The sequence below is a fragment of the Xiphophorus hellerii genome, chromosome 12 (genome assembly GCF_003331165.1).
Source record: "Xiphophorus hellerii strain 12219 chromosome 12, Xiphophorus_hellerii-4.1, whole genome shotgun sequence".
In the NCBI taxonomy this organism is placed as follows: Eukaryota; Metazoa; Chordata; class Actinopteri; order Cyprinodontiformes; family Poeciliidae; genus Xiphophorus; species Xiphophorus hellerii.
In genome coordinates this window covers 9,380,268-9,404,771 of record NC_045683.1, presented here as the reverse complement: position 1 = coordinate 9,404,771, position 24,504 = coordinate 9,380,268, and the positions used below count along the sequence as shown (strand labels likewise).

Below are 24,504 nucleotides of genomic sequence, written 5' to 3'. Positions count from 1 at the left end.
AATTACCTTTTCTGTCAGATAAAATACGTTCGAGAAAAATAACAGAATCCAGTTCAGCTTGTCAAAGATGATAATGTGATATGCCCATTACGCACCATTAGTATCATTAGTAAAAAAGATGCTTCTGTCTCTTTAAGCAGGTGAGTCCTAGGTGCGGTTCATTCCTCCCAACGTTTCCGTACATGCACGCATTTGGAAACAAAGCACGTCCGCCAAATCTCCGGCGGAGACACCAGAGGTAACTCATCATGTCAGATCGGTGACCTTTGCTGGTACTGCGGTCCATTTACTCTTCTTATAATGATCTTAAGCTCGGTGTCACAGGCAAGCGCGCACAGGTAGACAAGACAGATTCGGACTAGAAGTCTTAGTTTTCTTCGGCTATTTCTGAGGGCTATGTAGAAAAGGTAACATGAACATTGTCGCATCTCTAGCGCTTCTACAACTGTTTCTATCTGCGGCAGGTGAGTTGTGGTGACATAATTCTAACAGGTGTGTTGAAATTAGGTTTAACTCCTTTCTTCTCTCTCGTCTTAAAGCGACAGTTTCGGGAAACTTCTCCACCGAAACTGTCCAGTCAGCCGCACCGGGCGACGTCGTTTTACTTCAGTGTTACACCGGAGGGAATCTAACACCTGTCTGGACAACATGGGTGAAAGACGGTCATGTTATCGCCTCAAACGGTGAGCTACATGTGGACTCTTCTGCCAAAGACCCGCGGCTCACCTTGGAGCGTAACGGGAGTCTGAGCATCAGTAAAGTGATTTCTGATGATACGGGGAGCTTCCTGTGCAGCTCCAGTCTACCAGACAACAGAACCATCAACGCACATGTCCTGCTTCAAGTAACCAGTAAGTAGGGTGGGCATGAAGTCCAGTATGGCTCCAGTCTAATGGGATTTTTCTGGGCGTTGGTTGCCTGCAGTCGCTGAAGCAGTTTTTCAACCAAACTGGTTCTTCCACATATTCACCTGCCTGTTCACATGACAGCAAGCGAGCTGTGCATGACTTGATAAAGTAGTTTTTTACTTTCTATTTGGAAACTGGTTAGACACTCTCCTATCTGGCTTCTGTAAATCAAAGCTCCAAAATCCTAGTAGTTATGTACTGGTTATTGGTATCTGCCATGATTTTAAAAAAATTAAAAATGTCAAAAACTGCTAAAGCAGCCATTCTCAAGGTCAGTCAAAGGTCGGTAACCTGCATGTTTTAGGTGTTTCCCTTGGTTAGTTTGACTGAATCAAATGAATGGCTCCTCAGCAGGTTTCTGCCGAACTTGAATCTGTTGGTTTGTAGCAGGAAGACCTCTAAAGCATGCTGGATGCATCCATCCACTTTTTTCACTTTTGATATTGATACCGATATCTGAGGTTCCGTATCGGCCGATACAGAAAAGTAATGCAAATTCAGAGTATTTTTCTTTTGCGCGTTTGGCCAAAATACGTAAAAATAACACAACTTTGATTTGTTCAGTGAGTGCGATTAGGAGTATAATACCCAATGTAAAATAAATAATAATGAAACTGGAACTGACTAAAACAATAGGCTGACTACCTTGGCCAAACATGTAAGAATAAACTGTAACAAACCTTCTTTCAAATAGTCTGGTTGTGTAAAAACATGAACACCTGTTACTCTTATTAAGGTTTTAAATCAACAGTTTGATCAGCTGTTTTGATTAATAGATATCAGATCATATTACAAATTTTCTTTCCAATTTTTACGTAGATACCATTAAACTAATATTTTGACTTATGGTTATATTGTGAGGCTTGAGTTGCTCATTGGGGCCTGCCATGCAAAGCAATGGCAGGAACCTATTGCTATTCTCACAATTCTTTATTTTTCATCCGTAACCGTTAATGCGGCTCATACCGCTGGGTGCACACCTACAAATGAGGTATCAAAACGTGCAGAAAATTCACGCCATTGGAGCTATTACTTTTGGTGGGATTCGGGGTTAACATGGCGACATAATTCGCAAAAAACTATGAAAAAAACCCCATTATAAGTCAATGGGAAAAATCCTAGAAATACTCTATTTTTGAGGATTCTCTGTGTCGTCACGAATTCACGTAGAAATGCCATTCAAATTTCATTTTGTAGATACGTCTGTGATCTCTTCGAAAGTGAAGACGGCTCGTCGATACCAATTACGGTTTGTCCACAATTTGTCTCTAAGCAACCCAAAGTTTCTCATTTTTCCTAAAATTAGAGTGTGAATCTTCCTGAGTGCCCCTCTGCTAGAGTGAGAAATGAAGACAATTTTTCACCCCAAAATAATTTTGAAATCGCCATCACGCCCACAAATATCGCACGATTGGTATCAAAATCGGTCCTGACATTGATACGCATGTCTGCTCCGGTAAAATGTTTTCGAAATTTATCTAGATCGTACGGTTTTCTGTCACGGTGCTTCAGAGCAAAGTCATGCGACAGGATTTTCTAGGCTGTCTGAGGCTCTGTCACTAACAGTTCACACCTTGGTGAGAAACTTATTTAACATAGCAACGGAACTCAAGAGGCTATTGGCTGCTGATTAGGACTACAAATACGCATCACTGTAGTTCTATCTATAGTGGAATACTCAGTTGAAACAGAGCAGGACTGAACTGGCCTTTAGAACTACTTGCTGCTATGGGCTGTATATAACTGATTTAACTCAGTAACTGTTACACATGGGATTAGTTTGGAACTTTAAAATTAAGCATACTGAAAATTTCAAAATAAAAGCCTTGAATATTTTTAAATCAGGTAATTGCTCTGTTGAGCATTATAATTGATTTAACCCAATGACTGTTATACATGGGATTAGTTTGGACCTTTGAAATGAAGCATAATAATAATTTCAAAATAAAAGCCTTGACAATTTTTACATGAGATTATTGCTCTTTTCAGCATTATATAACTGATTTTATCCAATGACTGTTATACATGGATTTAGTTTGGCCCTTTGAAATGAAGTTTTACAAAAATTTCAAAATAAAAGCCTTGACAAAAATTTTAAATCATACTGAATGGTGCACGGCCACCTTACTTAACGTTCTTGTGATTCTCCACATGCTACTGATTACATTGCAGCGTTCTTTAGCATTGATGCTAATTTCTAGCATGACAACGCCGGGCCCAAACCAACGGGCACGCTTTGGCAGGCCCCGGTTAAATTTCTTCAGAAATTTTCTAGTCTGTATTTGTTTTTTCTTGAGGCAGAACAAATGTTTCTCTCTGTCGTTATACAGTGTTAATAAAGTTTTTTTTTTAAAAAACATCCCCCCTCCCCCCCCACACCCAACAGACTTCTTGTGGCTATGATGTTGAACTGTGATGTCACACATCCTGTTTGTGACATCACTGGTGACTGTCTTTGTATTCCCAGATTCCACAGAGAAATTCATTTGCAGTTTAAGGTTCGAACGAGAAAGAAACAATGGCGGAGAAAGATTTCACGTTACAAAAGTTAGAGATTCTCCAGAAGAACCAGATGAAGCTGAACAGTGAAAATGAGCAGCTTCAGAAAACAGTGGAGAGTCTGAAGAGGAAACTAGAGAGACTGAACAGGACCAATGACTCAACAAATTGGCATGTAGAGAATAGCAAACTCATAAGTTCGAATGGGTATTATAAAAAACAAATGATTAAAGTTAATTTGGAATTGGAGGAAGCGAGAACAACAATTGAAAGAATGCAAAATGATTATTGCAACATGCAACAATTAACAATTAAACTAGAACGGAAGCGGGCCATGGCAAAAAATGACGCGGAAAAATCTTTAAAAGAAAAGTCAGAAAAACTGCTGTGCCTTACTAGGGAGAACGAGGAATTAAATAAGGAGATCGTGGCTTTAAAAATCAAGATAGACAGAATGGAATCCAGGGTGGAAAAAACCAAGATTGAGCCACAAATTGATCAAACACAGGAGGAAGAAACACCAAAACCGAATATATTCCGGAGAGTTGGGCGTGTTTTTGTTGACATGTATAATTCGGGAACGTTGAGGTACTGGGTGCCACCCTGGATTTTTTAATAACTGAAAAAAATTTCAGGTAACTGGACGTAAGTATTGGGGGGTCACTGTGTTGTGAAAACTGGTATGAGGAGGTGGGATCATTCCAGACTAATGCAGACAACAGATCATGAAGGCCTGAGCAAGTGAATCTTGCATTTTGATTTTTTGATGATTATGGGACAAGATATTTTGAATTTACTTATGATGATCATACACCATATATAAAACTGTAATTGAAGTAATAATCAAACAATGTGTTAGATACAGAGGCAAGGGAAAAAGGCAAGTCCGAACATGTCTGGACTTGCCCAAGAGCTGTGTCCCAATTAAGGATCTGAAACTAAGATGGTCACGAGGAAAGTAAGGGAGGGAAGCAGGGTATATGTGGGAATGGCTGGGACTTTCCGATGAGGTAGTTGCATGCTCGAGAGGTCACGTACGCCTTATAGAGGCATGGGTTGAAAGGGTATATAAGGCCAAGGGGACCAAGAAGAGAGGTCTGGCACCCTGGAGCCATGGGGAAGTTGAGACTTCGCACCGCCAGAAGGGACAAGACCCCTTGACCCTCAGCCCTGGTTCCTGATTTGGCTGCCTTACTCTGCCTCAACCCTAGGATCTCAAAGTTGCAGCAACAGACTTGGAGAAAAGACAAAGGTGACTGAGTGATGAAGATCTGAAGTGTTCGAAGGACAACAGCCAGGTCTGCTTTGATTCGATTTCAAAGAGGATTTTGACTAGTCTGTAACAAGCGCACGTTGTACTTAGAGGGGGCGCTACCGTTAATAGGAGTGGTTATTGAGGTTGTGCAGGTGTGAGGGCTACTCAGCTGATTGCTTCTTAACTGGAAAAGGCCATAACTCTTGGACTGTAGGTAGTTAAAGGCTAGTTGAGTCTCCTTCGACACCAGCTTAGATAGATCATCTCTACTAGACTTGCTTCAGGGTAATACTCGAAGGCTTAGAGATTTTTTGGACCCGTTGGACGGAGAGCTGGTCAGTAGTCACTCCTTGGATGTTGTGAGGTTGAGGGCGGGGCTGACTATTGCGTAACGACAGCTGGTACCATAACGCTGTGGGGTTAGCGACAGCAGAGAGGAGAACTTGGGGGGTAGCTGGTACCAGGATGTTTGAGGATAGCGCCAGCAGAGAGGGGAGCTTGGGGGGTTGCTGGTACCAGGATGTTTGGGGATAGCGCCAGCAGAGAGGGGAGCTTGGGGGGTTGCTGGTACCAGGATGTTTGGGGATAGCGACAGCAGAGAGGGGAGCTTGGGGGGTTGCTGGTACCAGGATGTTTGGGGATAGCGACAGCAGAGAGGGGAGCTTGGGGGGTTGCTGGTACCAGGATGTTTGGGGATAGCGCCAGCAGAGAGGGGAGCTTGGGGGGTTGCTGGTACCAGGATGTTTGGGGATAGCGACAGCAGAGAGGGGAGCTTGGGGGGTTGCTGGTACCAGGATGTTTGGGGATAGCGACAGCAGAGAGGGGAGCTTGGGGGGTTGCTGGTACCAGGATGTTTGGGGATAGCGACAGCAGAGAGGGGAACTATCATTGTTTCCTCAAGAAATGCTTTACAAATGTCACAGTTAAGACTTTTAAGACGTGCATATTAAATGTGCAGCTATTAACATGAAGTATTTAAAATAAGTTATGCTTTATGATATTTTCTTTGTAGAAAAGACAATAGAACAATAGTTAATTGAGAACTTTCTAAGCTCTTCTGGATGCAGATCAGAACATGTTTACTTAGGGAATATTAGAGCAGTTTACCATATATTTATTTCTCTGTTTTCTTAATTAACTAAGTGGGAGGAGACATTAGAGAAGGAAAAGTGGAAAAGACAGAATTATTAAAGTAGAAGTTTAAAGTATACCGTTGTCTTTCTCATTCACCCAGATTCCTTAGATCAGGGGTCACCAACCTTTTAGAGACTGGGAGCTACTTCACGGGTCCAGAGTAACACGAAGGGCTACTTGTCTGATACAGACATAAATTGTCTTGGCTATATATATATATATATATATATATATATATATATATATATATATATATATATGATTACATGCTGCCTGATCATGTTAATGTTAGGGACTACTGACAGTAGTTATCAGTAATAATTTACCATGGCAGCTATGGTTAATTGCTATTATGTGATCAGAAGTTCTTAGTTCAGAGTTTTGAGTTTGATTCCCTTTTGGAGCTTTTCTGTGTGATTCTAAATTGCCCACAAGTGACTGAGAGTTTGGATTGTTGCAGCAGCAGCTGTACAGCTGGACGCACTGAGAGATTTTCCTTTAAATTAAAAAAAGAAAAGTTATTGTATTTCTATTATCCAACCCTGTTTACTAATAACAAAATTATGGAGAAGAAAAAGTTCTTTTGTGCCAAAACATCTTGTATGTAGCGCGCATCAGTGTGAGTCTGTGGGGGTCAAAGGGCACCCAAAGCCTAAATCTTATTGGTCAGTTTGCTTTTTCTGTGAGCTAAAAATGATGAGTGGAGTTTGAACCTCCCGTAGTTATCAGATTTCGCCAATCCTCCTCTTTCCGTGGATCTCACTGCTTCGCTTCAATGTCTTTATTATTTAGCATCGTTTGTGTAAAAAAACAGAAAAAAGAAATAAAAGGGTGCGCTGGTTTAGTGGTTTAGTTTTGTGCCGATGTTTGCGCGTTGGAGAGGTGGTTGTGCTCCTGCAGGTCGGGTGCAGTGATAGTTTTGTACCTTCCAATCTGTCAGACATTTTTTTTCGACATCTGCTTGTGTCAGCCCGCAGGTGACCCGTCAGCTGTTCAGTTCACAAAATCACAAAAAAGCTAATAAACCGACAACCCGCCAGAACCGTGCACTGTAAAAAGCTCAGGCAGAACCTGAGGTTCAAATGATGAGTGGTTCAAACTCCAGTCATCATTTTTAACTCACAGAAAAAGAAAACTGACCTATAAGATTTAGGCTTCGGCGTTCCCCACCTCACCAACTTAAAACTCTGAACTAAGAACGTCTGACCACAATATAGCAATTAACCATAGCTGTCCTTACTGATAACTATTGTGCATAGTCCCTAACATTAATATGATCAGGCAGCATGTAATCATATTTACTTAAATGAATTTTTGTTGTAAAGAAAATTTATGTCTGTATCAAACAAGTAGCCCTTCGTGTTACTCTGAACCTGTGAAGTAGCTCCCAGTCTCAAAAAGGTTGGTGACCCCTGGTCTAAAAATAGCCAGACTTACCATGATTTTATGTAAAAAGAAATCAACTGTTAAGTACTATTTTTTTTTAAAAAAATGGTTTCCACTGGTATTTTAACCATTTTCTTTCTTTCCAACAAGAATCCAAACAAGTGTTTGTAGTTGGAAGTTCTCTTTTCCATGACATCATCTTCATTCCAAATTTCTAAAATCTTCAACTTTTCAAGGTTAGAAAATTTGTATCCCTAACCTTCTTGAAAACAAGAAGGTTAAAACAAGAATGTCTTGCATGGCAGGCATCTCTTTATTGGGGCCTAATATTAGCCTGCATTATCTTGTTATTTCAGGTTAAGGCACTGGCTTGCGCAGATAGTGCCTATCTATTAGCTTTAGCCTTTAACCTAATGCTAATAGATAGGACTACAAATACGCCATATCTGTAGTTCTAACTAACACTGAATTAAAACAGAGGACTGAGCTGCCATTTAGAACTACTGGCTGTTTTGCCAGTAAATAACTCATTTAACCTAAACAACAATTCTATATGAAGCTTACTGAAAATTTCAAGATAAAAGCCTCAATATCCCTCTGAGGATAGTCACAGATTGACTTCCATGCATTTCTGAAAAATTTCTGAGCTCAGCACACACCATCTTTCTCTCATCGCTGTTATTACTGTGAGTGAGGTAGAGAATATGAATCGTGGTACTATTGGAGACGACAAATAGCCCTCTCAGATGCCTCAAACGGTTTTCAAGTACGTATCACGGTTCCCGAACGGGAAGGAGTTGTTAGGACTGCTTTTTTCTGTCAAACTGGCTGACTCAAAGAAATAGAATTCTGTCAGCCCTGAGTGTCTGACAGACAAGCTTCATTACCATAGCAACAGAACAAAGAACAGGACAGGGCAGAGCAGCTGATTAGGACTACAAAAACGCATCACTGTAGTTCTAACTATGGCAGAACATGCAGGTTAGAACTACGACATGGCAGAACTGTCAGTTACTACAGAGGAGGACTGAGTCTGCCTTTAGAACTACTTGTGTTTTGGGCATTTTATAGCTGATTTTACCCAACCATTGTTACACATGGGATTAGTGTGGCCATTTTAAATTAATCTTAATAAAAATGTCAAAATAAAAGCCTTGACAGTTTTTACATCAGGTAATTGCTCTTTCGGGCATTATATAACTGATTTAACCCAATCACTGTTACTCATGGGATTAGTTTGGACATTTAAAATGAAGCTTACTGAACATTTCAAAATAAAAGCCTGAATATTCCTCTTAGATCTTTCAGAAAAACAAACTACTTCAAACTACTGGAATTCTGTCTCTTCCTGTCTGCTTCATCACGCGACAGCTGAGCTGCTCTTTAGAACTACAATGACTCAAGGTTAGAACTACAACATGGCGGAACTGTCAGTTACTACAGAGGAGGACTGAGCTGGCCTTTAGAACTACTTGTGTTTTGGGCATTATATAATTGATTTTACCCAACCATTGTTACACATGGGATTAGTGTGGCCATTTAAAATGAAGCTTATTAAACATTTCAAAATAAAAGCATTGACAATTTTTACATCAGGTAATTGCTCTTTTGGGCATTATAGAAACGATTTAACCCAATCACTGTTACTCATGGGATTAGTTTGGACATTTAAAATGAAGTATACTTAAAATTTCAAAATAAAAGCCTTAATACTCCCCTCTGGTTAGTGCACGGCCGTAGGCGGTGCAATAATTTTAGCCTGTATTATCTTTCTCTCTTAGGTTAGTGCGCTGCCTTTCATAGCAAGGCAGTACATTAACATTAGCACAAACATTAGCACTTCACTGCCCTCCACTAGTGCACCGCCATAGGTGATGCAATAATATTACCTTGCATTATCTTTTTCTCTCAGGTCAGGTCACTGTCTTGCGCAGTAGCTAATCTTAGCATTGATGCTAATTTTTAGCATCCGAACACTGGGTCCAAACCGACAGGCACACTTTGGCAGGCCCCGGTTAAATTTCTTCAGGAATTTTCTAGTTCAACTTTGTCATCATCAGTTTGAGAAACCTCTGCCTCATTACCTTTTCTGAAAGGCTAACCAACTTTGGGTCTGATTGGGGTATTTTTTAATATTTTGAGGTAGGAGATTTTGAGTTGTTTGTTTGTTTCAATACAAAAATGATCAAGATTTTCCTCAATCCAAACCACAGCTGCAGGAAGTAGATGTTAAGACAAAATGCATGGTGAAAATACACTTTATGAATGAGTATGTGTCATTTTTGTTGCCGTCAACATAACCTGACAAAGTTCTTTATCTTAAAAATATGCACCAAAATTAATTCTGAACTATTATCTGAATTTGCAAGTAATCATCTTTTTCTGTTTCTTTTTGTAAGAATGAAGTTGCTCACATTTGTAACATGCTGAACTCTTTTATTTCAGGTGGACCGAACAACGTATCTACAATGATTTACCCAACAATTGTGCTACCCAACAGGACACTGGTCATTAAGAAGGGAGACAGCCTCTGTTTTAAATGCATGGCATGGTCCTCCCCGTCTCAGCAGCTGAACCTGACCTTCAGTGGAGCTTCGAACAATAACACAAGCCTGGCTTTCACGCCATCTCCAGACCTTTATTACACTATAAAGGACATCCAGCCCAGCAATCAGGGAGTTTATACCTGCAGTGCCCTCAACACCGTCTCCAACCGCATGGTCAAGAACAGCACTGAGCTGCTGGTGTACTGTAAGTTGCCAGAGTAAAGAAACACGTTGTAATTCTGTGATGTTTTTTTTTTTTCTTTCATATTTAAGGGTTCAACTAAACTCAATAATAATCAAAGTTAAGGTACTGAGTAGAGTATTCAGAAATTTTACTGAGGTAAGAGTAGTGACCCTTCATCTTAAAATTGCTCAGTACAGAGTAGTAACAATACTCTGAAAAATAATTTCTTTCTGAACTAATAGAAGCTCCATCTATCAGCGAGTTAACCACTGTGCGGCTAAATGTAATTCTCTTTTTGTAAACTGTCATACATGATATTAATCATAGATTAAGCTTATGAAGTTGGAAGAAATTGTACATTTGTGACATAATTAGATGTTCTGCTGAGTGTTCCCTTATTTGTCGACACAAAACTGGTTCATCCCTTGAGTTTTGTAGCATCTTTTTGTCTGAATGACTAATAAATCAGAACTCAGTGGCCTTATCAATAAAAAAGCAAATGTCCAAAGAAAACCAGAAAACACTTCAGAAAACATGGAAAATACTGCTTATGTTCACTTAAAACAAGTATTTAATTTCATCCATATTCCTGGAACTGGATTTTTTTAGGGGTATCAGAGATAAGAAGGCTGAAAATAAATGTATGCCTCAGAATCTTATTTTTATACCATTTTGAAAACCTTTTTTCTAAAGTCCTACTTTACTTTGGTGTTTCACCTAAATCCTCAATAAAATTCATGAAATTTTGTGCTTGCAATGTGATGAAATGCAACCACGTTCAAATGGTGTGAAGGTTAGCAAAGTCATAATGTAGTTATAATGTAGCGGGTTTAATAAAAGTTCTTCCTGAATACGCCTCCATTTATAAAAGAAGAATAATGGTTTAGTAATTAAATCATAGAATAAATAATTTCTTTAACTCATCCTGTTTTTCTCCCGGTCTGTGTTTGGGTTAGATATTCCGAGCGGACACCCTGACTGTATGTCCGTGGAAACGCAGGACTCCTCCAGTGTCCAGCTGAACTGCTCCTGGTTCGGGGCGTATCCGACCCCGGAGCTTCGGTGGGGCAAAGACGGAGACTTCCAGGTGACGGACAGCCTCGTTGTGTCGCTGAACAGATCGACGCTGCAAGAGGGGCAGACACTGACCTGCACGGCCCGACATGAGCTGCTCAAAATAGAAAATGAGAGATCTTGCTCCATTACGCTCCGTAAGTACCCTTTAAAGAAATGAGTCATTTTAACACTGTCTTTTCAGTTATCAATAAAACAGTAAGTGATACTGGTCACTTCCATCTACAGAAGTGATCAGTATTTTCACCCATTCTGAATTACTAAAAAGTTCAGTTTATATTTATAAAATATGATGAATTTAGGATTTAGTTGAATTATTAAAAGTCATGGTTTAAACAGTAAATGTAGCAGTAACTGGTAGAAAGGTTTGTATGATGGCTATTATAACTTTATAACTTTAACTATTAAAGTTATTGTAGATAGAAAAAAAGAAAGGAAGAGTAAATTTAAGTGAAAAAAACTCAGTAATTTGAGATGAATCTCAGAATTTTTGTGGAAAAATCATGTAAATGTCTGAGTTTTTAAAGTAAAAAAAATTGCGACTTTTGAAAATTTTCTGCTTGAAAAGTTGAAAATGTTCAACTTTTGAAACTCAACTTTCTGCAATTATTCTCAAATTTTCCTATTTTTTTCTAGCAAACTTTCAGTGTTTTGAGATTAGAAATGTTCTTGTTTGTTCTAGAAAATTTCCTTGGTTTTTGGCTCAAGTTTTTTATTTTCCTACTTTTTCTACCTACAATGTCCCTTCTACGCTGTCGTAGGTTTGAGAGAGTAGAACCAGGCACATTTAACAGCAGCGCTCTGTGTTGTGTAGATTTCTGAGTATTCACTCTATAGGCGTGGCTGTCATTCCTGCTTTAATGTGTAACAAGTGCAATAAGACAAGAGCTGTGGTCTCAGCCATGTTTCCTGTCTCAATTCTTCAGTTCTCTCAGTGCATCACTAGAGTTCCTTCACATTTTGGAAAAGTCAGATAATTCTTAATTAATGGACTGGTTTTCACATTGATTTGTATTAAATATTTTTAATATTTGTGAAACATATAAGATCAGAAAACTATTCAGAAATGTTTGTCCATAAATATCCAGAATGTTATAAAAGCTCCAAGAAAATCAAAGTTGAGATGTTTAAGTTCTGCTCTGCTTTAATTGTTGCTGTATTGTCATGCTGCCTTCTGCTGATAAGCTTTATGGATATGCTGATTTCATTCCCAAGCAGGACTTGGCATCTGCCCACACTGACAAAGGTCCTAAGGCTGGGCAAAATGTCTTAAATATAAAATCTCAGATTTTTTAAAAACCAAATCTGATTTACTATTCTAATAATTTTTTCTGTAAAAATTTACAAATGACTGAAAAAAACCTACTGGATTCAATGTCATAAAAGAAATCTGTGAAACACACGTGTCAAACATGATGATACTTCTTGGATGGACTATCATCACTCTGACCAGTAGAAATCCAAGTGATGCATTGGTGAAAAAAAAACAACATAAAATCGATTTATAGTCCATCCCTCAAAGTTACCAAATGCTAGTTTAATGATCGTGATTTCTGTGTGTTTGGCCAGAAAACTCAACCTAAAATTACTATTGGAAACACACTTTCATGTCCTCTGTTAATATGCTGGAGGATCTGTGATGCTTTTGGTCTGTTTCTGTTTTTAAAACTCTGGAAATTATGTAACAAAGTTAACAGCAATACTCTATTGTCTCTATTTAAGTAAATAGCAAAGTAGGTCACACATTATCTGACAGTCCTAGAAGTTAATGATTATTGAATAGAATAGAATAGAATAGAATTCAACTTTATTGTCATTGCACTGTCACAAGTACAAGCAACGAGATGTAGTTTGCATCTATCCAGAAGTGCTCTACGAGATATAAATATTTATTTACAGATGTACAAGACTATGTATGTATGGACTATAAGGGGTTATAGCAAAGAGATATAGATATTGTGTATAGATATAAATATGGGAGCTATATGCACAGATTATACAGAATATACAAGAATGTTAGGGAATGGATTATAGATAAATAATGGCAGATAAAATTTACAGGTTGTATGTGTGTGTGAAGAAAACAGTCCGTGATGTGTGTGTGTGTGAGGATAGTCCATGTGTTATTGTTGTATGAGAGGATAGGGGAGTACAGTCCTTATAGTTTATGTTTTATGTCAGGAGGCGTTCAAAAGCGTGACAGCTGTGGGAAAGAAGCTGTTATAATAGGTTTAGTGCAGAAGACACCAACTCCTCAGGTCTTCCTGACCTTAGCTCCTGATTTAAATGAACGGCCTATTACAAGGCCGCTGGAGAACATGGTGACACACTGATGGACCATTTAATTTTGGTGTGTTGAAACAGGGATGCAGCACAACTGCAGACCTTGGTTTAGTGTGAGTGGTAGCATTTTATGAGGACAAAAGGTACATTTAATGTAGAAGCTTCTATTGGAATAAATCCTGTTGCAGAATCCTGAGGTTTCAGTGGAGCTACTTTCATCTCCTGTGTAGATCTCATGTTTCTGCTGTCTGTGGTGCAAAACCAAACCTCTTAAAATCCCTTCAAACAGCCGGATTAGCTCACATGTTACGCCCATGCTTGGACTTCTAGCACAGAAATATTCAACACAAAGTGTGCGTCGTGTGAGTAATGCATAGTTTGCATGGTGATCTAATGTGGTCTCTCCTGCCCAGGTGATAGGTCATCATTCATGAAGCAATGTTTTGTTTTGTTGTGTGAAAACCTGCAGGAAGCAAATTTTAATCGAAACTTGTTAGTTTGGAAATATGAATCAAAATATTTCCAACTACTCATTCTTCAGAGTACTAGAATAATCTTGTGTTAAAGTTTTATCTTCATTTTTTTGTAACCTTTGACTTTGACATGTGGGATTTAGAGTTTTGCTTAAAGTATAAACACACCCAGTGATGAAGCTGGATTATTCCTGAGTCATGCAGTGACATAAACATCCTTATCACATGAGGAGAGTTCTTCAAACACAGAAGGAGTGAAACTAAAGTGTGTTTAGGTGTACAAGCTGCTTTTATCCTGTCAGTTTTCATTGAGTGATGTGCAAACCCAGAGTTGAACTGTGTCTTTGTCAAACAAACAATCCAAAAGCTGTTCGTAGGACATCTAATCTGAAGGATTTCACAATATAAGATTACAAAATTTATGAAATGCTTAATGAATTACAGCTCTCTCACTCTCTCTCTGGTTCTGTAAAAATAATGTTTCATTGGGGGATAATATTTTAGTCAAACTGTTTACAGGTCAGGTGACACATGTAATGTTTGTGAGAAGATGAGCTGCATTTTCTTTACAGATGTCCACAAATCTTTGTCTATATTCTTCTCAAGGGAGGAAATTAAATTTTATTATTGGGGGACAATAAACAAAGAGATTTCTTAAAATCAATTTTTTTGGGAGGAGTCGGCAAAGTTACAGTGAAATGTATCGTAAAATGTGCAGCGGGGACCTTATCAGCACTGCATAGAGTTTACTGAATAAATTATAATCATTGTGGTTGAAATGGCATGGCTAAAATGTATTTAATAGTCAGACCATTACGATAATGTCCTTTATTAGTCCCGTATTTCCTATATACATGCATTGAGGACCAAAAATGACTAGTAGGTGGCAATGCACATAAAACGTGTTGTTTTCCGCATTAAACAAACTTTTGAGACACATAGAAGTCAGACTAAAATGTAAATGTATAGATATGAGTTTGGTTCAGTGTCACTCATCTAATCTCTGCTGCACTTTTGCAAAAATTTAAAGCTCTAGATAAAAACAAGTTTTAATGAGTAACCCCACTTAATAAAATTCCTCATAAATATTGGAAAATCTACCTCATCCTAGCACAAAGTCAATCTATTTTTTTTAAAAATTATTTTCATTAAGTTAAGTTATTTTCATAATTTCAGTTTCAGTTTTCTGTGGTGACTGGAAACACAGCTGTAGACAGAAACTCTTATTTCTCAAATAGTTTTGGTGTTGGAAGAAACCTTTGGAGATGATATTTTTTTTGTTTCTGTATTCCCAGGCGCTCCGTACCCACAGGGCGATCCGATGGTCTCAGTTCTGGAGGGAACCAACGTGACTCTCTCCTGCCGTGAGATCAGCTCAGTACCGGCTGCCAACACCACGTGGAGGAAAGGCCAAAGTCAGGAGCCGATTGTTCCCGGATCCAAGTACATCCTCTCCGTTGAAGGCCCTGATCTCAAGCTGACCATAGTCAACATCAGCAAGTACGATGAAGTGTACTACTTCTGCCGCAGCGAGAACGCGCTCGGGATCCGCGAGCTGGAAGTCTTCCTCACTGTGAAAGGTGAGTTTATTATAAAAGCATATATGAAGTTATGTGAAGGGCGTGGCTGGAGTAAATGTAAAGTTGAAGAGATGTAATCTAGAAGCCGGTCAGTCCAGGTGTTGACTCCACGTCTGGAATGCTGACAGACCTGTCGCTCCACCGTTTAACCGTCCTAAAATCCTGTCATTGTTTTTTTTATTTTCTCAGCATCATCGTCGGCGTACACTGGAGCGGTGATCGGTGTGTTCGTAGCTGCCCTGATCACGGGCTGCGCTTTCATCGTGGCTAAAATACTTTACTCCAGGAGACACACAATCTGCCTGGGTAACTGTTGTTTCTCATAATACAGTGTTTGCTCATTTTAAACCTTAGATAATGGACCAGTGCTGGTATTTGATACATTGGTCTATACTAACGTCTTTTTTATTATCATTATTCTTTCAGGAGGAGGTTTCATGTGAGTATCTCAATCTGGATAAATATTTTACTTTTTTAATCATAAAAAATGTCTTTGCAGCAATCCCTACTAATGCTGCCTGTGGTTGGTTGCATTTTACAGTTCTCAGGATGAGGGGGCAAATTAAAGTGCAGTATTACCTCAGTATAAACTATTAATTATTAAATTGACATTCTTGAACTCTTTTGTTTCATGACTAAAAGTAAAATGCTTTCACCAAGAAAAACCCAAGTCTACAACTTCCAAAACAAACTCAGAAGTAGAAACTTTCTGAAATACTGTCATCCCAGATGTCATAAATATAGATTAATTAGATTGTTAATAAACAAAACATAAAATAAAAGTGGGTATAAAATAACGGTCTAACTGGATTATTAATGATCAAATGAGAAAAATTAAAAGTTTTTCCATTTATAATGACATTATTTCAGTTAGATAATATTCAACACCATCAGCTTAGGCAATTATAAATCAATACATACTTTGTTGTCTCAGGAATAAAATTTCACCATGTTTAAATTGAAGGATGGCAATTTCAAATTCCTGGTTAAAAGTACACTTATGTATTTTATATATCTTAAAAATAATAAGTAAAATTCATGAACACATTACTTGTCTGCTTCCTAAAAATCTAAAAACAGCAAAGTGAATTGTTTTCTAAAGAACTGGAGGAGAAGCTTGATGAATGACTGAAGCCCACACTAGAAGTCACTTTCAGTGGCAGTGAAGCACGGAGATGGGAGTATTATAGGGTGGGGTTGCAAGAGTGTGGACATAGATTAGCAAGATTAGCAATCTCGGGTTCCGAGGAAGAAAAAAATCCAGCAAGATGATTCAAAATCAACTACAGGAACTTTTCTAAAAGGAAAAACGTGAAAAATCCGACCAAGTTTTAATTTGAAAGACAAAGCTACAAAGAACAAGAAAAAAAGGTTTTTTTTTAAAATATAGAACAAAACGTAGATGCATTAATAGTTTACTTTGACATTTAAATTCTACTAATAATAATTAAACTACCATTTGTTATGTTTTAATTTTAGAGGTACTAGTAAAAACTTAAAATTATCACATTGAACAACAAATTCACAAATGTACGGAAGAGGATTAGGGCCACTGAAAAAAAAAAAATTATGGCCCAGAAAAAAAAAAAAATCTCTGAATTTTCATGTAAAAAAAAAAAAAAAAAAAAATTCAGTGTCCCGAAAAAAAAAAAAAAAAAAAATTCAGTCCCAAAAAAAAAAAAAAAAAATTTCAGTGTCCAAAAAAAAAAAAAAAGAAAAATTTCAGTGTCCAAAAAAAAAAAAAAAAAACAATTTTCAGTGTCCCGAAAAAAAAATAAAAAATAAAAAATTCAGTGTCCCAGAAAAAAAAAAAAAAAATTCAGAAACCACAATGACTTTTTGCTAATAAAATGTTACTTTACCCAATACTTTCCTGGTATGGTTTTCAATATGTTGCTTAAGCTCATTTTCCATTTGAGCAGGTCTAAAAGCTATAGTCTAAATGCATTAAAAGACAGTTATCCCTGATAATTACTAAAAATATATAAACTGTTGCATTTGAAGGAAGTCACAAAAACGCTCTAAAAATGTTCTCATGTTTTTTGGAATTTAGAAAATACAATTTTGCTAATTCTAGCTAACTTAGAACAAGAAACGTTGGAGTGGTGCGGTGGAAAAGCACAACCCATGTATGTAGGCCTCAGTCCTGAATGTGGACATCACAGGTTCAAGCCCCGGACTGATGACCTGTGCTGTGTAGCTTCATTACTGGCTTTCCTGTCTGATCACTCTCAAAGGAAGAGCAAAAAAACCCTTAAAAAGTAGGAAAAGTTTTGTCTTATAACATCAGACAGTGAGAAAAAAATTGCACATGACTTTTTTTATTATTATTTATTTTTTTATTATATATTTTTTTACATTAATCAACTGCTCATAAATATCTGGTATCAACTCTACTATGCAAACTCTTGGTAAACAAAACAATGAAGTTCGTTTGTATTTCACAAAGAACTGGTTTTCATGTGTTCAATTTATGACGTAATTCTTGCTGTACTGCCATTTTGTTTACATCTCAACCATACATTGTCAATATCTTTAGTTTAACAGAACAGCATTGTGTTTGAAAAAAATATATATTTTTCATTAATCATAATGCATACCCATTTAAAAGGATTGATATTTGGTACATAACTGATTATCATAGAACAATAATTAACTTTGCATCAGCGTTGTTTCTTCAAATGACAGTGTGAAAGCAAAACAAACTATGGATTGGGAAATGAAAACATGTCAACAAAACTGTATGTTTTACTTTTATCAGCACAGTAACAGCTTGAAGACTAATGTCAGGTCAAATCAGAACTCTACAATAAAATTATGACAGCAATAAACTTTCATGTTCTAGCAGAATGATGTCAAAAATGTTATGTTTGCTTGTACACAATATGTCTTTAATTAAATGCAGTGCAGGAAGTCCTGTTTAGAGGGCACCTATCAGACACTGCAAAAACTATCAAATGGCATGATCGAGATAAACAGCAACACTTTTTAAATTATCTTCATGCGCACTGAAAGTGGCTAAATACTTTGAAGAGCTTTTATTATTTCTAGTAAACATACCAGCAGATTTGCTTTTAATACTTTTTAAAACAAAAACATTACAGTGAACCAGTGAACACTTCTACCTGAATAAGATTAAGAAAGCAGAATTGGATGAGGCTTTTATCCAAAAAGTCTCCTGTAAAGTGACCATCATCCAGAAAGGTTTGAAATAAGTTCATCCAAAACTGTGCACTGTTTGCCGAGGGTCGACCACCAGCCTTCTATGCGCTGGTTGGATGTACTTCTTCCGTAAAGGAAACTTTTGTCCCCTGCAAAACTGTCTGTGTGGTTTTGCCGCAGAAATATCTGCATTTGTTCAACACAAATGTTTTCTGTGCCTCTGTCGGCACGTATCCTCTCTGAACATCCGTTGACGCATGAAACTGTTTTCAAATAGTAACTTGCAATCAATTTGGGGTCATTGTTCGTGGTATAAGCCTCCATCCATAAAACATGTCGGCTAAAACCATCTATACAGCCACTGATAGCAATGCCATAAGGTTTTAGTTTATCGTAGCCAGAGTGCATTTGGTCCTCTGCAATTGTACTGACGTCTTCTCAACCGTCGTGCTCGTCTCAGTTCCACACCTTCTGGGTCAAACAATTTGATCAAATGTCTCACAGTGTCTTGTGACACCACAATCCATGTTGAACCGCACGAAGATGTAGCCACCGATAACCTTGCATTTGTCCATTAGTCATTATTTGTTGTTGGATAAAGGCCAGCACTTCTTCAAGGTCGGACTGATTCTTTCTTCTAAACAGCCCAAGTCTTCTGCAAATTCTTCTATCAATCTGCACACAAACAGATGAGAAAGGACAATTATTTACTCTGCACATCAACGTTAAAGTTACCTTTTAGATTGTACCCTTAGGTCCCTGCTTAAAACGATTTACTGTTTTGGGGAGAATTACAATAACAGCAGCAGTAAAAGTTCAATCCTCTATTTTACCGAAAAAGGAAGGACTGGATTGGTTAGCATGTAAGTATAAAAACACAGATTCATAAATATACAGTCCGTTTAAGGTAAAAGGTATCATGCATCAAAACACACAAGGAAATATTGTTAACAGTTCCTTTTTTATTACAAAAATTAAACATCACATTAACTTTGATTTAGTTAAACGAAGCCTACCATTTCCACACCTGTGCGATAAATGTCCTGATAGTTTAGTTCAGGGATTGAGATGTAATTTCAGTCCTGAACTGACACATCACATTGCAAGAAAATGATTTTGTGATTCTCATAATGTAACTTTTTCCAACGCAGTAACACAAACATATGATATACATAAGATAAAATAGCACAGATATGCACATTAGTTGGTGTTGGTGAAGAGATCCTACGATCAGATCTACAGCCAGCCGCAGATCGGTGCAAGTCATACATTTTCCTTTTAAATATTTGCATATATAAACGTTTATGTCACTTTATACTATAGTTTCTGTCTTCCACTGAACTAAAAGTTACACAATTTAACACAGCGGGCATCTTATTTAGAAGGTGGCTGACATTCAACTAACCTTAGTTTCATTGTAAAACATTCAAACAAAACAATAAAATAAAGGCACCAAACATTTACGGGACAATTCCAGCAATCACCAGCTGTTACATCCTTTATTCATCTGTGTGATTTAACATTGTAAATCAGCTTATTGCTATAACCGCGTGAGCTAACAAACATGCTAACTACTAGCCATAACCGTTGGGCTTTAGACACCAAACTATCTCATTTGATTTACTCACCTTTTGTTCTTCCATTAGTGCAATAGAAGCTTCGGGGACTCCTCTGGCACGTAAAAAGTCACTTAAATCAGACATCTTTCTCCAAAACGTCAGCTGTCCGCCACAACTCGCGTCTGTCTGTGGTTCTGAAGCTGGTTGCTTGCTGGCGCCCATCGGTCAGAATTGTGGTTTCTGAATTTTTTTTTTTTTTTCTTTTTTTTCGGGACACAGAATTTTTTTTTTTTTTTTTTTTCGGGACACTGAAATTTTTTTTTTTTTTTTTTTTTTTTCGGGACACTGAAATTTTTTTTTTTTTTTTTTTGGGACACTGAATTTTTTTTTTTTTTTTTTTTCGGGACACTGAAATTTTTTTTTGTTTGTTTTACATGAGAATTCAGAGATTTTTTTTTTTTTCTGGGCCATAATTTTTTTTTTTTTCAGTGGCCCTAATCCTCTTCCGTACAAATGATCTAATTTAGTACATACGTTTTTTTATCTGTAGTTTTTAAAGCTTCTATTCTGTTTTAATTTTTACATGTTCTTGCAGTATTTAGCTTCTGCTTTTTATCTGGTAATAACAATAGACTGAGATTCAAAGTTTTTTGTTTTTATTTATGAATGAAAGTTGAAAGATGATGAAACGGTTTTGCAAAATAAAAAACAGCTGTTTTTTTTTAAGGGAATCTGCTGATAGTCACTGCAGATCTCTGGAGACTACCAGCAGTCTCCAGAGATCTGCAGTGTGTTCTCACTGATGGGAGTGGTTCTTATCGCCAACAACTGCCATGGTATGCATTTGAACTGTTGCCAAACCCTTCTGAGAACAACCATCGCTTCTCAGAAAGCCAAAAATCACTCACACTTTGTATACTACAAATATCTGAAAATTTTTGATAACTAGCGTGAATTTATGTTGACATTTTTTCACTTAATTTAAGTTATACACAACAAAATTAGATGGATAAACTATGAAAACATTCCAAAATTAAACTCCCAGACGTAACTACATACTTTATGTTCCTTCACATTGGCTCAGTGTCTCAGCCACAAATATTTCCACATGACTTTCTTTATCCTTTACACTGATGGTGATGAGTTTACCTCCCATACACCAGAATCTGGCATAATAAATCATCTTTAGAAAATGTGAAATATGAATAATTTACAGCTGCTACTACAGCTGAGTCACTTTTAATTTGTTTCCATTTTCTCTTCAATTTCAAACCTAAAACATGTACAGAAATGATATGCTGACATACAGAAAAGGTGTAAGAAAGAAAGTTTAAGATAATAAGAAAGGACAAAAAAAATCCATCCTTAGTTAGTATTAAAATACAGAAGAACTATCTTTTTGTAGTTCTTCTGTTAATTTACTGAAAAACACTGTTTTTATTTTACATTTAGTCTTTAGTGTTCCAGCAGAGTTTGGGAAAATTTGAAACCTTGTTTGTTTTCATCTAAACCTGTTTGTGGCGGTTTTGTGCTTCATCGCTTTTGCTCGGGAATTCCAGCATTTCTTGGTAGGTTGCCACCGACCACAACTAGTTGTTTGCCTCTCAAAGGCATCCTTGTGCTCAGGGATCGGCTCCAAAAACAAAGCTTCTTTCATCCGAACAGTTTATTTTCAAAGTTGTGTTGCAGTCAAGATTCAGTATATTTTCACTTCCTTTGGAATTTCAAAACAGACTCATGATGGGTGTTAAAAAAATGATCTCATGCCCCGAGTTGTAGGTCAAATGCGAGGTTCAGTTTTCCTTTTTGCAGGCAAGCTGAGGACAGAGGAGACGTGGTGGACCTGGTGGAATCGGACGATGAGCAGATCTTTCAAGACGCCGTCCCCCGACTGCCTCCTTTAACCAACGGTCGCCACACGACACTCGTCCAGATACATCGGATCCCTTCCAGTAAGATGTTTTTAAGCTGTTTTTTTTTTAAGGGAGTATTTAATTATATTCAAGCAATTTGAGTCCAGAACAGTTTCTTATTTAAGCTTTGTTATCTGCATGCTCCATAAATCCTAAAACAACACAGTGCTGAAGCTGCGTTTTGCTTCAGGAGTTTGATAAAGTGTTATTTCACAACTTTCTTTGGGCATCTGGGTTTATTTAAATCTGCTCTTTTTCAAAATCTTTATTTCTGAAGCTTAATAAATCTGGTCTTTCTACGCAACACTAAATACAGATTCTAAGGACTTTGGTACACCTTTTATTCAGATATTAAAAATTATAAAAAATATATAAATCCCTGTGGTTTCGTATAATTTTATTAAATGGAATTGAAACAAATGGCTATATACGTATATAATATATAGCATTAGGATGTACAACTGTACTTATGGTAAACGTCCAAAAATGTATTTTTTTCTGTGAATGTTACCTTTCAGAAATAGATAAGCTAACTAGTATATATTCAAAGATTGTTGCACTTTACTTGTGGTTTGATATGCTCCATTTCAGGAAATAAATCACTTTGACAAAACCACAAGTCCATCTTACAGCTCTTATATAAATGTGTTTCAAAGACCAAATAACTGAATTTCTGAATGAGTTTGCTGTTTACTAATAGAAAAAGGAGAAAATAGTCACTCTATTGGCTTAAAACACAAGAAACACAAATCTTAATATGGCAAAAAAAAAAGAAAAGAAATGAAGTTTCTTCTACTTTCAAGTCAACTTATCTAATTCTCAGAAATTCAGATTTTTCTCTTTTGAATGGTGAAATAAAATTAAAGATAGTGTGTAAACTGAAACATGTTTCCTTGAAGACGACATAGGAACCCTGGTTTAAGCACTCGGGTGTTTAGGAATATAACGCATCCCTCTCTGTCCAGGTGAGGATCACGAGGTCATCGTTGAAACACATCCAGAGCCGCCTGAACAGAAAGAAGAGCCGACTGATGAGCTAACAGAAGAATCCAGAGAAGAGGTGGAGGAACTCGTATCATTTTAGGGACAAGATGCTTGAAAATTAATGCGTCATTTCTAATGACAACTGAATTAGACTCCAAAATGGGTTTTTTTTTTTTAGCGGTGTTGTACATTTTTGTATGTTTATTTTAAACATTTTTTGTTTGTACAGAATTTTGAATGAGTGACATTAAAGCGGGAAGTATGTGTGAGGAAACCACCTTTTTTGTTTGGTTTTCACATTCATCACACACTGTACAAACACTGCCTATCCCAGTACATAAAGCAGATCTGAACCGAAACTTAAAATATGTCACCATCAGTTCAGAGCTGCGAGACACAGACTGGCTCACTTCCAAAACATGATCAGAATCAAAGCATTTTAATCAGGTTATGTAAAAAACTTAAATAGATTTTAAAGTAAACGGACAAAATTTGACAATAAAATGTAACCAAATCAAAAAATTTTTTAATTCAGACAAAACAAATCAATCATTCTCTGAAGCACTAAAATTGATTCTTATGCTTTAAATTGAATAAACATCAAACACACATCTAAATAATTTCTAATTTATTGCCCATTATATCTAATTCACATTATGCACATTTACGGAGTCCCTCTGTTTGCACATTGAATTTTTTATGTGGGATCTTTTTAGTAGGTCAAAGCAAGTTAAAAGCAGTTAAATAATGTATTACACTGTCAAAAGCAGATCCAGCATAAAAACCGAGTCTGGCTGGAAATGAGCCGTGTGAGCTTAGATGTGAATAATTCATGGTATGTATGTTAGGAGTTGGATGCCAACCAATGTTTTTTTTGTTGTTGTTTTTAGCCAAATATGCTGCTTACATGACTACAAGAAGATAACTGTTAAAACTTGCTACCTAAGACATTGATAGTTGTCATAAATTGCAGAAATTGTGTTTATATTTCTTAAAGTCAGATATATCAAAAGAAATAAATGGAACTTTGTCCTTTTTTTTAAAAACTTGACTGGAATGTTCTAAATCCTTTTTAACTAAATTTATGCAGTAAATAAAAAAATCTGACTATTAAAGTCACTTTATTAATAAAACATTGACATATACATTTGCCAAGCATTGATTGAATTGATTGCAGCTGGTTTGTGTCAGAATTACTGTTGGCCTTTATCATACAATGCTTCAAGATTAGACTCCGCTAGACATAAGGGATAGGTGACATTGCCAAAAGGATATTTTTAATTTTATTCATGTACTGTAATAATCACAGTCCTGATTTTATTACAAATTGCCTACATAAAAACAAAACCCATATACATAAAACATCCTTTGGAGCCTTTAGGACCATCTTTTTATAACAGATTTTCATCTGTCTGTCTAATTCTGGTAACTGCTTAAATTGTACTTTAATTTAAAATGTAACAACGATTGCAGTCTTGCTCTATAAAACCTCGTATCTCAAGCCAAAGGACAAAGAGAAGGAAACTGATGCTTTTGGACAACAGCTCTGACCTGCAATAGTGGA

At 37.0% G+C, this 24,504-nt stretch overlaps 1 protein-coding gene and 1 long non-coding RNA gene across 3 annotated transcripts; one reads left to right on the top strand and one right to left on the bottom strand.

Moving 5' to 3' along the window:
- The first annotated feature begins 164 nt into the window (after nt 1-164).
- On the top strand, nt 165-24,047 carry vsig10 (V-set and immunoglobulin domain containing 10). 2 transcript variants are annotated; one of them, XM_032578276.1, is made up of 9 exons: nt 166-464; nt 540-851; nt 9,628-9,933; nt 10,869-11,123; nt 15,038-15,322; nt 15,512-15,628; nt 15,749-15,761; nt 21,856-21,995; nt 22,922-24,047. In XM_032578276.1, exons 1-9 carry the CDS (start codon nt 413-415, stop codon nt 23,038-23,040), a joined length of 1,599 nt encoding a protein of 532 aa, XP_032434167.1. In that variant the 5' UTR covers nt 166-412; the 3' UTR covers nt 23,041-24,047. The 2 variants fall into 2 exon arrangements, with proteins under 2 accessions (XP_032434168.1, XP_032434167.1); XM_032578277.1 differs by lacking the exon at nt 15,749-15,761 and having other exon boundaries at nt 165-464.
- Nucleotides 17,775-20,351, bottom strand: LOC116729611 (uncharacterized). Its single transcript, XR_004341177.1, has 2 exons — nt 20,113-20,351; nt 17,775-19,159 (listed from the first exon to the last, which is right to left on the bottom strand). It is a non-coding gene; the product is annotated as an uncharacterized LOC116729611 (long non-coding RNA).
- Nucleotides 24,048-24,504: the final 457 nt, after the last annotated feature.